The sequence below is a fragment of the Schistocerca serialis genome, chromosome 6 (genome assembly GCF_023864345.2).
Source record: "Schistocerca serialis cubense isolate TAMUIC-IGC-003099 chromosome 6, iqSchSeri2.2, whole genome shotgun sequence".
Lineage (NCBI taxonomy): Eukaryota > Metazoa > Arthropoda > Insecta > Orthoptera > Acrididae > Schistocerca > Schistocerca serialis.
The window spans coordinates 548108989-548126341 of NC_064643.1; the positions used below are offsets into that span (position 1 = coordinate 548108989).

General features: G+C 45.8%; 1 protein-coding gene across 1 annotated transcript in view; it reads left to right on the plus strand.

Annotated features, from left to right (window-relative positions):
• The window catches only part of LOC126484975 (aminopeptidase N-like), a 164578-nt gene that overhangs the window by 87029 nt on the left and 60196 nt on the right, over window positions 1-17353 (plus strand). The window contains exon 10 of the mRNA XM_050108579.1: window positions 9198-9381. Coding sequence (XP_049964536.1) covers window positions 9198-9381 — 184 coding nt within the window. The remainder of the gene's footprint in view (window positions 1-9197; window positions 9382-17353) is intronic.

Genomic DNA, 17353 nt, shown 5'->3' on the forward strand with positions numbered 1-17353 from the left:
TGATCTGGCGAGATGACGTAAGGTAGGGTCGGTCGTAGACGGTTTGCTAATAGTCTGGTGAATATCTTCATGTCGCAGTTGACGAGTGTTAGCGGGCGGTAATCTTGTATTCGAGCCCCACCTTTAGGTTTGTGAACCGGTATAATTATTCCTTCTACGAAGGTCGCAGGGAGCGGCACCGCGGGGGACATAAGCTCCCGACAGATGTCTGTTAACTTGGGAGCCAGTAAATACTGGAAAGTTCTATAAAACTCCACAGGGAGCCCGTCGGGGCCAGGAGACTTATTCGCCGCTCCTTTACCGATGGCGTCGATAACTTCGCCTTCCGTAATGTCGTTCAATAATTCAGTTTGTAAATCCTGTGGGACAATGCCGTAAACCAGTTGTGAGACTGCTGTCACCGTCGTCGGGTCGGAACATTGAGCAGAATAAAGTCGCGCGTAATGGTCGAAGAAGGCTGCAGCAATATCGCGTTGTGTGGTGTGATGAAGGCCGTCCTCAGTGGTGATGGCATGTATCAGCGCCCGTCTTCGCAGTGTACGTTCTCGGATGACGTGGTACATGTTGGGTCGTTCCGTTGCGAGTCTGTCGTGTGTCCGCGCTCGGACGATTGTCCCTTCGAGGTGTCGGCGCATATGTGCTACGATCTGTGCTTTCGCACGCTGAACTGTCAGTTGTCGTTTCGGTGTGGGTGGCAAGGAGGCGCATTCGCGAAGGACGGTGAAATAAAAATCAAGGGTCTGCCGCCTCCAAGCAGCAATCTCACGACCATACGTAATAAAGGTTCGCCGTAGGGCCGGCTTGGCGCAGGTTAACCACCAACTAATCGACGTAGGATACGTTGGGAGGCGGCGGACGCACAAACTACACGTGTCTTCGATGGCGCGTCGACAGTCCGGAGAAGCGAGATGAGCAAGGTTTAATTTCCAGGGATGTCGACTGCGCCACACCCGTTGGCGACGAAGGGTGACGACACATATATAGGCCTCGTGATCAGAAAAGGCTACTGGCCACACCTCCGCGTCACTCACCGTTGCCGCGAGAGAACGGGAGACGTAAATCCTATCGATGCGACTAGACTAGTGACTCGTGAAATGGGTGTATCCCGGTCTATTTCCTCGGACATGTTCCCATGTATCTACAAGCTGGAGATCGCCGATGAGTGTCCCAAGTTCGGGGCACGGTGAATGGCGTGGCAGCTGATCTTTAGGTGCTTGGGTGCAATTGAAATCGCCCCCTAATATCAAGTCATCGTGCCTGCCCTGAAAAAGCGGTGCTATTCCTTCTGCGAAGAAGAGCGATCGGTCACGACGGCGATTCGTTCCGGAAGGGGCGTACACATTGATAAACCGGACGCCTTGCACCGTTACGGCCATTCCTCTAGCGTCGGGGAGATATCGGACTTCGTCCGCCTCGAGGCCCTCTCTGAGGAGAATGGCGACTCCACTGTTAGTTGGCGAGGCGTGGGACACATGAGCCGTATAACCATACATACCCGGGAAATCGTCGACGAAGACTTCTTGGAGAAAGACAATGTCAACGTGTGCTGCATTGAGCATGTCTTGGAGCAGCGACAACTTCGTACGTGTCCGAATGGTGTTAATGTTGATGGTCGTTAAGCGATAGGTTTGTAGATCGTCTCCTGCGGTGGGGGCTGCCGTCAATGTCGCCGTAAAAGGTGGGGCCTGTGATCTGCTGGCCGCGTCCGCGCCGTCATCTGTTGCTACTCGGGAGGGGCCGAGGTGTGGGAGGAGAGACCCCTCTCCTCATCCACCACAGCGGCCGTAGAATTGTCTTCAAGGTCATCCGCCCAAGGTCCGCAAGTTAACTGTGGCTGCGGTAGAACACTTGTGGGCTGAGTGACTAAGGGTAAATCCGCAGTTGTTTCCGGTTGTGTACCAACGGCGGGCGCTGTGCTGGCCATCCGTTTGTCCGAGGGAGCGGAATCGGATTTGTCAAAATCAGACAAAGTGACAGGTGAGGGCGATCTCGTGTCATCCATTCTCCTCGTCGTTTCGTCGGCCGTCCGGTCGTCAACTGGAGAAGACGTCCGCTGGAGGCAATCGTCTGAGGGTGTGCGACGTCGCTTTTTATGTTTTCTCGGTGACCTTTGTTTGCGGACGTGGGTTTCTGAGTCCGAAAGAGTTTGTGGTTCCCGTATAGCATCCCCCTCAGGGAGAAAGGCAGAGGTCGGTACAACCCTAGCGTCGAGTTCCATTCTCTCGTCCGAATCTTCATGTGGAGTCGATGGGCGGCGTTCTTCAACCCCTGCAGACACCGTAATGGTGTTGGTCAATCCAGGACCGGCGACAGGTGCGCATTCTAACGCTTCCTGTCTTCCGGGGGGGTTGTCGTCTGTCATGACGGTCGATCGTGTTACCTCTGCGTAATTGAGGGGGAGGGCCGTGAGTGTAGGAGGTGGTGTCGTGTCATGCAATGGAAGTTGTGTAACCCGACGTTGAATACACGCCGAGCGCACATGACCCTCCTGGCCGCAACCAGAACAAGTACGAGGTTGGCCGTCGTACATTATTATTGCTCGACAGCCACCTATGACTAAGTAGGACGGCACATGTTTCTTTAATTCAATTTTCACTTGTCGGACGCCGTTGAGGACTTGGTACGTCTCGAAGGTGTTCCATTTTTCGGCCACGTGGCTAATTACCGTTCCATAAGGGCGGAAAGCTGAGGTAACGACGTCCGGTGGCACTTCGAAAGGGAGTTCGAAGACTCTTAGTGTGCGTAATCCTAGTCCAGCATGGTCAACAGTAACCTCTCCGATGTGACCATCAGAGTGCTTGAACTTGAGAGTGTTCGCGCATATGTTCACAACTGCGTGACATAACTCGTCATCGACCATCTTGACGCAAACGACGCTGCTTGTGATGGATAGGTGGATACCGATGATGTGCTGTGTTGGTATTTGAACTTCGTCACGGATAAATCGTTCGACTTCAAAGGCTCGTGATCGTGCGTAGTCGGGCTGGAAGCTGATCTTGATGGTAGATTTTCTGTACGAATGAGCCATGGCGACGCAGTGTTAACGGACGCGAGTATTAGCTGCGGCGAGGAAGTAAACAAACTACGCCCGCTCGCGACTCTGCGGACGGGACTGCGACTCTGCGGACGGGACGTAAACAAGACGTCCTCGCCGCTCACCGGCCGAAAGCAGACTGATTTTTTTTATTTTTTTTTTATTTTTTTAAATGGCAACAGCGCATGGCGGCTGGATGGTCACCCATCCAAGCGCCCGCCACGCCCGACAGTGCTTAACTTCGGTGATCTCAACAGATTAAAACTGTGTACCCGACCGAGACTCGAACTCGGGACCTTTGCCTTTCGCGGGCAAATGCTCTACCACTGAGCTACCGAAGCACGGCTCAGGCCCGGTACCCACAGCTTTACTTCTGCCAGTATCTCGTCTCCTACCTTCCAAACTTTACAGAAGCTCTCCTGCGAACCTTGCAGAACTAGCACTCCTGAAAGAAAGGATATTGCGGAGACATGGCTTAGCCACAGCCTGGGGGATGTTTCCATCATTCTGGAAATGATGGAAACATCCCCCAGGCTGTGGCTAAGCCATGTCTCCGCAATATCCTTTCTTTCAGGAGTGCTAGTTCTGCAAGGTTCGCAGGAGAACTTCTGTAAAGTTTGGAAGGTAGGAGACGAGATACTGGCAGAAGTAAAGCTGTGGGTACCGGGCCTGAGTCGTGCTTCGGTAGCTCAGTGGTAGAGCAGTTGCCCGCGAAAGGCAAAGGTCCCGAGTTCGAGTCTCGGTCGGGTACACAGTTTTAATCTGCCAGGAAGTTTCATATCAGCGCACACTCCCCTGCAGAGCGAAAATCTCATTCTGGGATCAAAGTAATTACTTTTTCGCGCTGAACTCTAATTACCTTTCTAAATACTTCCTTTGTTTCCTGTATTGCTTCTTCTTAGTACAGATTCAGTAACATGGCTACAACTTTTTATTGTCTGTTTCTCCTTTGGCCATCTAAATGCCTATCCCACAGTTACTGGTTGCTTCCAGACATATTTATTTATTATCTACACTGCCTGACAAAAAAGGTGAAGAACCCAGAAGATTCGATGGGATGTCAATGTAACTCCGTACACACCATCGATGATAGTGAAAATGGTTAGAGTTGCAATTCTCTGTGACTGGTGGAACGACAACCAGAGTGCATTAGTTTTGTTTGTGTTTAGTGTTGTTTCCAGGGTATACAAGGGGCGTGAACAGCGCCAGATGTTAAGTGATCAAAGTGATCACTGTGAAGGACACGGAGATGCTGTATAATCGTGTGAGACAGCGATAGCAGCACATAACAGAGTTCGAAAGGGGCTTCGTTGTGGATCTCTGTTTGGTTGGCTGGTCGAAACGTGCAGTATCGAGATTTGTGAAGCATCCGGATGTGGCAGTAGCGCAATGTTGTGAAACGGAACTTGTTGTCCCGTTCCATATTTTCTTGACTAAACCCTGGCACATGAGAACTATTGCGAGTGCTTTTTGTTCAGCATAAATAATTACTAGGGTAACATACAGAAGAGAATGGACCAAGTGTTTATTTATTTATTTATTCAGTCATTCATTTTATGCGTGCCACATTTCCTAGTTGCCATACCTTTATGCGACCTGGTTTGTGTGATTGAGATAGTTAATGATGTAGCAGAAAGCTTGTTCAAAGGTCGTAGCTGTACATGCGTAGAATGGTTGTGTGGTAGGATAGTTCCAACCCCATAAACGTGAGCAAATTTATCAAAGATGGTGGAAAAGTCAGGTCAAAGAGCTCTCGAGGTCTCGCGGTTCGGCTCTGTTAGGTTGGCGAATATTCCCCCCACCACCTTTTGAACGAAGTTCGGTTAGACGACGTGCCCGGTCTTCCCTTGCTCCTGGGACCCGGCAGTGAACAGACGTGGAGACCCAGCTCTCGATTTGGTAAAGTAACGAAGGTATTAGATCGTGTGGAATCTGTTCAGTAATGAAGTTCAGTTGTTCAAATCAGATGCAAGATAACCACTAAACCCCCATAAGGGAGTTTACTTTCACAATTTATTCACATTTCAGTTGAACTTCACGTTTGGACTTTGGTCACGCCAGCACCATGGGCCTTAAGCTCACGGTCATTATTATTGCTCTCCGCTTAACGGAAATCCACTCATTAAATGTGTTTTAATTTTCTCTTTCATTTTCAGTAATATTTTGGGGATTTTTATTTATTTTCAATATGTTTCCTTTGTGGGCTTGTTTTCGCTTCACGTGGTAGGTCGAGGTAGGACGAGCAGTGTAGCCAGTAAGTAACACACACTGACGTCCACAACAGTGGTGGATCGACAATTCATGACCTCCTCGTCAGCGACCTGATAACGATGTTCCTGGCATAGACCTTCGCTTCTGTGTTGATACAGTGCCGTTTAAACGTCAGGGTGCTATCTGCGAGCAGAACTGGAATCGTTCGTCTTCAGTTCTCACAATGATGAGCACACTTTCATGCTCTGCAGCAGACGACCTCTAGGTATTTTCATGTTGATCCAAAAACACCGTGTATTACAATTTCATTGGGCACAGGATCATCTATATTGGATAGTGGATGAATGGAATCATGTTACCTGGTCATATTAATCATGTTTCTTGTTATACAAGGTCGATGGTCATGCCCAAATACGCTGTCATCCCATGCTACTTCAAATATGGACTTCACTACACACACAGGCCGATGGGGTGGTATTATGCTGTGGGGGAGGCTCATATGGGCTTTCATGGGACGTGTGGGTAGTAATCGAAGGCACCACAACAGCTTTGGATTCCAGGAACATTACTGCGGATCACCTTTCCCATTAACTGTCATGGCTTATTCCAGCAGGGTAACTGTCTGTGTCGCAGGTATAGGATCATGCTACAGTCCTTCGAGGAACATGACAGTCCAATCCATGTTGATATCTTGGCCATCAGATTCGCCAATCTGAACCCATTGGAATCCATCTGGTACGCTATTGACCGCCAGCTGGGTGCCAACGAATCACCGGCCTGAAATTTATGGAAATCGTGTGATCTGTGCGTTGACAGCTGGTATCACATATCTCCAGATAGTCAGAATCTAACGATTCTTCGAAACTATGACTTCTCTGCCTCGTGATGACTAGGTGTTGTGTGATGTCCTTAGGTTAGTTAGGTTTAAGTAGTTCTAGGGGACTGATGACCATAGATGTTAAGTCTCATAGTGCTCAGAGCCATTTGAAACGATGACCTCTTCATCTTCTGGTTCCGACGTCGGCGTGTGGCATGTGCTATTGCTGTTGGAGTTGGTTTCCTGTCGATTCTTATGAGAACAGCACAATCACTAAACTGCTCACAGTTAACTAACTCTCCACCCTACCTCCCTATTCATAATCCTTTATATTTCACTTTTCAGATTTTCTAGTTTCCCTATCACGTGGAGACTTCTGACGTTGCGTGTTTTAGGTCATACAGTGTTACGCTTTCGTTTCTTATTCAGTCTTTTTCTCGTGGTTACATGCTCTCTGAAAGTCCCCTCCAGTAGATTCAAATGTGGAACTACTAATCAGGAATCTTTTGGCATTGGAGAGATCATCGTAATTCTTTTTCCGTTAGAGACCACGTGTCCTGTGGGTACACACTGTGTGCTTTTAATGCAGTTGTTTCTATTGCCTTCTACATGTTCATGCCGTTGATCATGGCTGATTCTTCTGCCTTTTAGGGGCAGTTTCCCACTCATAGGGAAATAGGTTGCCCTGTAGCTATATCCATCTTCAGCCCTCTTTGACAAGGCTATTGGCAGAACAGGGATGAATCTTTATACCGGAAGTCTTCGGCCATCACTAGTGACGATTTTCTTCTTAAAATTTATGCAGTGGCTGTATTCGAACACAGAACGTTCTCTTTACTAGTCCAAGACACTACAAATGTTTGGTAGAGGAAGGCGTTAATAACTTAATGCAACAGTGTTTTTGAAGAAACGTATCCTGCTCCAAGTTAGCCTACCAAGGAACCGGTTATCACGCAATTATAAGGGAATCCCTCCTTCTCTAGCGGTGACAGGCAGCTCAGATCAAGGCGAGTCCCAGGCAGTAAGAAATGCTTATAAGCGGAGGATACAGGACACATACTAGACTGAGCAGAAATGAATTTGTTGTTGCTGAGTGCAGCTGACTATTGCCTGAGTCAGATTGTCTTCCACAAGCTGTTGTTTATTTCTCGGAAACAAGCTTCAAGGTAAGGGCACATATTTGATTATATACATTATCCATTGTGATATTGACACTTCTTATGCAGACATAGCTTAATTTTCCAACTGAGAAATTATGTTCTAAATAAGTCCATTTGTCTTGAAGAAATTCTTAAAAGTACCTAAACAGATGGAATCAGTGTCTACTGAAATAGTAGATATCTAAAGCTTGCACCTGAAGTTCACAGACAAGTTTTATTACTCTCTTCAGGGGTATTTTATATGTAGTTTGGTATAAATGACGGGTGTCCCACTGTGGTCGATAAAGAGTAATAATATCTGAGGGAGTCCTGAAAACTAACGTCTCCGAAAATTTTTAAGTTAAAATTCTTAAAGCTTATTAAGCAAAAAAAGCTTTATTTACATTCTACATCTTTATTCATGATGTCTACATATTTGTTTCTGAACAGAATCACCCTGGCGACGAAGATATTTCTCCCAACGAGAGAACAGTTTGTCGATACTGTCACTGCAGAATCTCTGACTTCGTTTACGGAGCCACAATCTCATCTCTGCTTCCACTGCTTCATCAGTGATAAAGTGAAGTCCTCTAAGGCTTTAATCATACGAAACTGTATGGTTTATAGTTTCATTTGATTGAAGCATCTACGACTGCGTTTCAGGCAGAATCCCTCGTTTCGTTCGATGCCGAGTTACAAGTCCAATACCGCTGGAAAGCCTCGGCAATGCTGTTTGAGGATGAACTCTTCTCGGTTTTCAAGCCGCATCAATTCCAGTGCCGATAGGATGTCGAAAGCAAGCAACGGTGGACGCTTGAAGCTTGTAGGGAGGCGGGAGCGGCAGTTCCAAACGGTTTAATTCGACAACATTCCATTATCCTCGTTTTGCTGTTGTTGATGTTCATCTTATATCCTCCTTTCAAGACACTGTCCATTCCGTTCAGCTGCTCTTCCAGATCCTTTGCTGTCTCTTACAGAATTACAATGTCATCGACCAACCTCAAAGTTTTTATTTCTTCTCCATGGATTTTAGTACCTACTCCGAATTTTTCTTTTGTTTCCTTTACTGCTTGCTCAATATACAGACTGAATAACATCGGGGAGAGGCTACAACCCTGTCTCACCCCCTTCCCAACCACTGCTTCCCTTTCATGTCGCTCGACTCTTATAACTGCCATCTGGTTTCTGTACAAATTGTAAATAGCCTTTCGCTCCGTGTATTTTATCCCTGCCACCCTCAGAATTTGAAAGAGAGTATTCCAGTCAACATTGTCAAAAGCTTTCTCTAAGTCTACAAATGGTAGAAACGTAGGTTTGCCTTTCCTTAATCTAGCTTCTAAGATAAGTCGTAGGGTCAGTATTGCCTCACCTGTTCCATCATTTTTATGGAATCCAAACTGATCTTCCCCGAGCTCGGCTTCTACCAGTTTTTCCATACATCTGTAAAGAATTCGCGTTAGTATTCTGCAGTCGTGACTTATTAAACTGATAGTTCGGTAATTTTCACATCTATCAACACCTGCTTTCTTTGGGATTGGAATTATTATATTCTTCTTGAAGTCTGAGGGTATTTCGCCTGTCTCATACATCTTGCTCACCAGATGGTAGAGTTTTGTCATGACTGGCTCTCCCAAGGAGTCCTGGCAGGCAGTGGTTTTACTTCTGACGACAATGGTGGAGCTAGCCATTGGAAGCTCGAGAACTGACACGGCTTGAAAACCGAGAAGATTTTTATCCAGTCATGCAGCCACAAAAGACTCTGAGGAGACATATCAAGTGGGCTGAGGTGTGAATGGGAATTTGGTTCGACTAGGCAAGGGTGCTAGAGGAAACCGTGCCGTTGTGCAAAGCCACTGTGTCAGCGTGGCATAGTGGTTGGCGCATCTGCTTTGAGAACAGGAGACCTGAGTTCGAATCCGGGCCTCGGTACGAATTTTGATTGCTCACTCCAGTCTGCATGTAAACATCACAAGTGAGTGTGTGTTTGCCGTTGCAGTCCCGCTTCCTGCTGACTGAGGAGACGACGGACACCCCGCAGTGGATCGTGCCGCTGACTTGGGCGATGACCGTGGAGCAGCTGGAGAACACTAGCCCGCAGCAGTGGCTGGCGGCAGGCGCCACCGTTACCCTGCAAGACGTCCCGGGTGACGGCTGGCTGCTGCTCAACAACCAGCGCACAGGTGAGCCAGCTGTCTCATTGTGTGTCGCGTGTATGTTTTGTAGCTGGTTTTATGCGGCCCTATCGAGTGCAACTCCTTTCGTATCACAGTAGCACCTGCACCATATGTTCTCAAACCATTTACGACTATTTCGTCCACTATTACCCAGCGATTTTCCATCACAGTGGCCTGAACTGCTGCAGTAGATACGTTTCACAACGCGGTGTACCTGACCTGGGCACTCAGCATCTTTCACAGTAGTCTCCCCATTTCCGAACTTTCTACTCCACTCATACACTTGCTGCAGTGACAGACATGTAGTACCATACTGGACCCTTATTCGCCGATTTTCGTACCTTTACTGTTCAGAAAACGTATGACAGAACGCTGTTCTTTATTGGGATAGATCTTTGAACTGGTATTGTGGACGTGTTTCGTTTGTATTTAGTATTCTGCCGCCTGTATGGCGTTCATTACATCATTGGTAATAGTACTGCGAACTTACAGAGCAATGGCGCGATACATTTTTAAGGTTTTCATTCCACTCCCTCTCGTATGTCTTACCGGGCTTTCTACAAGTTTTAAGTTATGTTCACATAACGACACATGTTATACAAAGACTTAGATTTAACATGGGTGCAACGCTTTGAAATAAATACTACATAAATAATGGAAAGTAGTAACAGCTATAGCACTAGGATAATTCAAATGAAAAACTTAAAAGTCCAATAAAATTCCTGAAAGTTGTACCATCGATTTTGCAGTTGTCAAAAGTTATTATCTCTTTTTTCGACGAATAACGTATAGTTGGCAGCCTGTTGCATCACAGAAAATGAACCTGTGTCATTACATAGATGGCGACACCATTTGGGACTTTCACCGCATTGGAACAGCGATCTGTGATACGTTTCTTTAACAGTGGAGTTGTTAAACCTGTGAAAATACATCGAAAGGCAAAATACAGAACATCTATCTACATTTACGTACATAATTCGCAAGCCAACGTATGGCATAGCTGCTGGTAAACCTTTCGGTATGTGAGGTCGTGGTCCAAGAAAGTCTTCTGTCCCTGACGTTTCGTCCAGGACTGCGCTGGACATCTTCAGAGGCGCTCCTCCGCTGAGTCTTGCAATCCTGTACGAAACATCAGGGACAGAAGAGTTTCTTGGACCACGACCTCATATTCCGAAAGGTTTACCAGCAGCTATGTCATCCGGCCGTGAAAGCCTTCATTATATGACCAACGTATGGTGCTTGGTGAAGGGGATCTTTCCTTTTCCTGTTTGACTCGCAAATGGAGCCAGGGGAAAACGACTCGTATATACTTCGGTAAGAGCCCCAATTTTTCTTGTCTTGGCTTCACTTTACGTACGTTGGTGTCAGTAGGATCGTTCTCTGTTTAGTTCTATACACTTTCCCAGTAACGTTTCTCTCCAGCAATGCCCATTTAGGTTCACAGAACATCTCTGTAATACTCGCGTGCTGATAAAACCTACCAGTGACAAATCTAGCAGGACGCCTCTGAACTGCTTCGATGTATTAGTTCACTGACCTGGTGGGGATCCCAAACACTCCAGCAGTATTCAAAAATGGGTCCCATAAGCGTTCTATATGCGCTATCCGTTATAGACGAGTTAAACTTTCACAGAATCGTCCCAATACCCCGGAGTTTACTATTCGCTTTTCGTACAACCAATCTAATGTGCTCGTTCCATTTCACAGCTTTTCATAGAGTTACTTCTTCTTTTGCTGGTGCTTGGTCCCGCGGTTTCGCAGGGTCGGCATGGTTAGGACAGATTTGGCAAGGTTAATTTTAAGGGGTGGCTGGAGTGTACCCCAAGTGTACCCCAACTATCTGCGTCTAGTGTAATCCATGGAATAGTGTGAAAGTGTTCAGATGTCTGCGAGTCGTGTAACTGAGGTGGAACGTGGGGACCAGCCCGGTATTCACCTAGCGGGATATGGATAACTGCCTAACACCACATCCAGGCTGGTCGACACATCGGCTGACGTCGTTAATCCGCCAGGCGGATTCGATCCGGGGCCGGCGCGCCTACCCGAGGCCAGCAAGCAGCGCATTAGCGCTCTCGGCTAACCTGGCGTGTACTTCAGAGTTACTCCTAGATGTTTAATTGACATATGTCAAGCAGCGCACCACTAATACGACATTCGAAGATTAAGGGACTGTTTGTCCAACCAGAAATTTCATCACTGTTGTCTTGTATCTCCTTCCAGTCTCTCTACGACAACACTTTACCAAATACTGAGCGTCATCGGCAGACTGTTGCAAACTACTGCCCTCTCAGTCCGTCGGATTCTTTATGTATTCAGAGAACAACAGCGGTACTGTCACGCTTCGCTAGGGCGCTCCTGACGATACTCGTGTCGCGAACGTTCTCCGCCCAGAACAACGTACCAGATTCTGTTATTTAAGAAAGCTTCTAGTGGACACAAGCATTTCTTCTCAAGGAAATTTATTATATTCGAACTCACAATATGTTCAAGAATTCGACAGCAAATTTGTGTTAAGGATATTGGTTTGTAATTTTTCGGGGCGGTTCTTTTTCCCTCCACATATGAAGGAGATAACAACGGCTTTTTAAAATTATTTTAAGTCGCATGAGACTTTGCACTGGGCGAGATACTGCATGTAAAGCGCCATTATCGAAGAGTACTCTCTGTAAAGCCAAAATTGGATTCCATTTCGATCTAGTGATTTATTCGTTTTTAGATCTTTCATATATTTCTCAGCGCCAAGGAATGCCTTTTTCTGTGTGTTCCATATAGATTTCTATGAAACGGTAAAATAAACGTACGTCTGTGCGATCCTCCTGCGTGAATGACTTTCTTAAAAGCGGGATTTATAAACATCAGCTTTGTTTTGTGCCTTGTATTGCCACATTGTCACACCAGGTTGGTCGACGTGTGACTGAATAAAAGCCTTCAAATGGCTTAGCGATTCTACAACGCCCACAATTTTCTCGGTATCTTTCACAGATCTTTTGCTAAGGTATGACAGTGGAAGTTGTATGCTTTACACATCGATATTTTTATGGACACCTGAGGTCACAGTTGCATCTTAAGGTATCGGAAGAGATAGCGAAGTTCTGCAAACTCTACTGACGTGGCGTCTTCACTCGAAGTAGCTGTACCAATGCAGTGTGAGACAAGGCCTTAGATCGTGATCGATGTATTGTTGGCTGAAATACTGCTGCTGTACGTCACTCGGATATTCGTGTTTGGCGGACTACTAAGTGATACAGTTGAAATTTCACAAGGGATGCCAGTTATTTTAGTGACGACGTTACCGCAGATCGAAATAAGAAGAGCACAGGCATCACAAACTCATGTTCTCACGTTAATATATGATCTTCAATCTACAAGCAAGCTAATCCACGTACGAGTATGTTACAAATATACTTTTCATGCATAAAAGAACAATGAATAATAAATATTGTTATTCTTCTTTTTCAACCCTGTAGTTTGGTCCCTTTCTCACCAAACCAACCAACCTGCTTTTTCTCCACCTCCTCCTCCTCCTCCTCCTCTTCCTGCCTCCTCTTCTTCTGATGCTGACTAGGGTTTCCCCTGTTCGTCGGTCTCGTTCATGGATGTTCCGGACTAGCCGTTGTCCCATATCTTGGGTGGTAGTCCGGGCAGTCGTTTCCGTTGTTGTTGTCGTCGGTATTTACGAATTTTGTTTAGTCCTTTTGGGTCTGTTCTTTCCATATAATTCTTCCAACTTCTTTTTCTTGACGATTTATTTATATCTTGCGTTCCACACGATCCCTTATCGATAAGTTTCTTCCCTTTTCCCACATTATTACTCATTGGATCTGCCTTAGCACCTTCATTTTCACTGCAGTTAACTTCTCTTTCATTTTTTCCGTTCTAGTTTCTATTGCATATTTCATAAAGCGACGCATCATTCAAATGACACACCTTCATCTATTTTACATCTTACAGAAGTTTTTGATATTACCACTCTCTTCGATTTTTCAGATAAGGTTCCCATGTTACATTACTTCGCTGTTTTATTGAATTGGTGAACAGCAAATAACCTTCCTAATATGTAATTGGTTAGAATTTATCGCAGTATCGCGTCACTAAATACATTTTTACTAGCTGCTGGCAAGTCTCAAAATTTAACACGTATCTCACCAACACACAGCTTCACTGCCTGCTGGCAAATTGAGCATTGTAATTCCACCAATGCAGATCATCTACTGGTGGCCTTGTTCATGAAACTTGAGAATGTACAAAGTGATTCGGGCTACCATAAATTCTCATTTTTCAAGTGTTATAGCCAGATTATTTTTATAAGTATGTTTTAATGTGTGCATAGATGACAGATTCTTTACCCCTATGAAAACTGATATCTGACTTCTTATCTAACTAAGGAAAAATATGGAAGTAACAAGTTTTGGAGCACATGTCGTACCCCAGTTAGGGTTACCAACCGTCCGGCTTTTCTCAGACGTGTCCAGCTTTTTCTAAGAGAGCTCAAGGCTTTTTGTAGGGAAGTTGCATTTCATCGTCTAGCGAAATTCCTGCAGCATAATGCGACTGGATTATAAACTTCACGCACTTGACTATATACTTTTATGACGTTCACTACTAGTGCTGTATTTGTTTGGAGAAGCGTTGCGTTCGTAGCTGGCTTATACGAAATCTCGATGAGAGGTATTGTAGTTTGTGTATCATTGTCTCGATATTTTAACACTCTTAAACGAAAACTTGTTAGTCAATCATCTGTAGCTGAAGTTTTTGTATGTCATCGTGTTTAAAAGTGCTGATTCATTGAAAGCTTTAGTGAAGAACCGTCGTTGCATACGATTGCTCGCTACTACTTAAAAGTAAAAGTATATCTTCTCATGGAAATAGTACTGACAGCCGCAAAAGGCAATGCAAGGAAACAGACAAAATACACTTTTAAGGGAAACACCACTGGAAAACACTAAAATTACTTCAAGGTAATTGAATTGTATCTGTAACAACTGAATACCATTATATAATTAATACCATAGCAGATTTTCGATGTATTATTTTCTGCTCATATTGAAATTAGGGCATGTAAAATATAAACAATTTATTCATTCTAAAATAAAATGTCAGGCTTTTTTACAAAAATATTCTACTTTTAAGGAGCACATCCCGATTGTAGCCAATCAAGGCGTATGCTTTCCTCGGCAGTTTCACGCAACCTAAATGAAGGAGTCCACCAAACCGTGCTGGGGGTGCAAACCGACACTTCGCAACATTACTTAGTCGCATACACCGATTAGTACTTTCTTGTGACAGCAGCTCCCTGCTACAACACGTCATATGCTTCGAAAGACAATGCTGTAATTCTGGTAGAAATGTTACAATGCGCTGTCAGCTACACATGCTGGCCTGAGTGCATGTACCCAGCAGCCATAGAACGCCACCCGTGTAGGCAGTGCTAACAGAGCCCTCCCTTTGTCTGAGCCCTCACTGCACATAATTTCTACGTCTACATCAATTCTCCGCAAGCCCCCTGACGGTTTGTGGCGGAGGGTACTTCTGGTACCACTAACTGATCCCCCCTTACCTGCTCCACTCGCGAATGGCGCGAGGGAAAAGTGGTTGTCACTGAGCCCCTGTTTCACCTCGAATTCCTCGAATTTTTTCATCTTGATCATCTCAAGAGGCGTGGGAGGGAGCAATACGTTCGATGAAAGAATCCTCTAGAAATTTCAGTAGTAAACCTATGCGGATTGGTTATCAGCCTCTCGCTTCTGTGCAGCTCTGCCGTGTAAACGTGATCCTCGAACTACACGCCAACTCTTCACTTGACAGTACATTGTTAACACTGACGTGACGGAAGTCATGGGATGCCTCCTAACAACGTGTCTGACCTCCTTTTGCCTGGGGTAGCGCAGTAACTCGACGTGGCATGGACTCAGCAAGTCATTGGAAATCTCCTACAGAAATATTGAGCTGTGCTACCACTATAGCTGTCCATTTCCGAAAGTATTGGCGGTGCACGAACTGACCTGTCGATTAGGTTCCATACATGTTCGATAGGATTCATGTTCGGCAAAGTGAGTGACTGAATCATTCGCTCGAATTGTCCAGAATGTTCTTCAAACCAATCGTGAACAATTGTGGCCGAGTGACATAGCGCATTGTTCTCCTTAAAAATTCCATCATTGTTTGGAACCATGAAGTCCATGAATTCTGCAAATGGTCTCCAAGTATTCGAAAATACCCATTTCCAGTCAACTAAGATCCATTCCGTGTAAACATATCCCATACCATTTTGGAGCCACCACCAGCCTGCACGGAGGTTTGTGAACAACTGGGTCCATGGCTTCGTGTGGTCTGCGACACACTCGAACGCTACCGTCAGCTTTCACCAACTTCAGTCGGGACTCATCTGTCCAGGCCACGGCATTCAAGTTCTCTAGCGTCCTACCGATACGGTCATGAACTCAGGAGAGCTGCTGCAGGCGATATCGTGCTGTTAACAAAGGCACTCGCGTCGATCGTCTGCTGCCGTAGCCCAGTAACGCCAAATTTTGCCGCAGTGACCTAACGGGTACATTCGCCGTACGTCTCGCATTAATTTCTGCAGTTATTTCGCGCAATGTTGCTTGTCTGTTTGAAAGATTACCGTCAAACATTCTTGCCTAGGGACGCCAGATGAAAGTTGATGTCGTCAAGCCCTGAATGAAAATTGCGCAACAGATAACTGGGGAGGGGAGCTTGAGAGCGCTACCTAGAGCGCATGCCCTATTCTGTACGATACTAGACAAGGGGCTGGAGGGCTCACACGCTGATGTGCGGGTCCCTGCATTCTATATCTTTTACTTTAAAGAAATACTTTAACTTGACTCCTTTGTGATTTTCAGGGTATGTTAAAGATTGATGACAATTGATTATCTATTTATTTTGAACATTATCACTCGACTTTACAGCGATTGCAGCAATTGTTCCAGTTTACAGATATTACAATTTTACAACTTATAGCTCGGGTATATTATATACTAATCTGCACACACATTTCTACGGGCAAGACGGAATTGCGTTGGCCAAATGTATACCACCAAAGTCTCCCAATATTTTACATGTGGCATACACTATGTGAGGAGGATAATGGGTTAAACTGGGGACCAGATACATTAACACAGGGGGTCAAATTTACGAAATTGAACGAGAACATTTATTTCCTTACACAATCCGAAGCTGGAAATAAAAGAATTAGTGAAAATATTCAAATACCTCTCTTCAACGCGTGAAGATCGAGACAGACGCACTGAGGGCATGTCTGCTCACTTCCCGTCTTCTGTAACACTCCCGGAATATGGCGGGCACCCTGGGCCCCGGTGGAGGGGATGGTCGAACCACTTGGCCTTGACCAACCTCTCCACCCCAAATCTTGTGACACTAGGACGTCTTTGACTTTTACCTGCCTGTGCTGTCTCTCTGATCCCCTACCCAGGAGTGCGGTTGGCACTACTATACTACAGAACTACTTCCCAGCTAAGAGCCGGCCCGGGTTGCCGAGCGGTTCTAAGCGCTACAGTCTGGAACCGCACGACCGCTACGGTTGCAGGTTCGAATCCTGCATCGGGCATGGACGTGTGTGATGTCCTTAGGTTAGTTAGGTTTAAGTAATTCTAAGTTCTAGGGGACTGATGACCTCAGAAGTTAAGTACCATAGTGCTCAGTGCCATTTGAACCATTTGATCCCAACTAAGATTTGGCCACGCTTTATGGAAAGGTGTGAGGAGGATTAGGAAACTTCATGCGCAAATTCACATTCACGTACAAGAAATGCATAATACACGACTCATATAAGCCTGACACATTTCTTCCCACAAGTCCACGTGGGTTCTGTTGCACCCGCGGCCGGCTGTGTCGTGCAAAACAATTGGCGGCGGAGCCGCCTCCGTTTGTATTTCCCCGTGCGAGCGTGCAGCGAAACCTGCTGCTTATGGAGCAGAAACTACTGTACCGTTTCATGTTA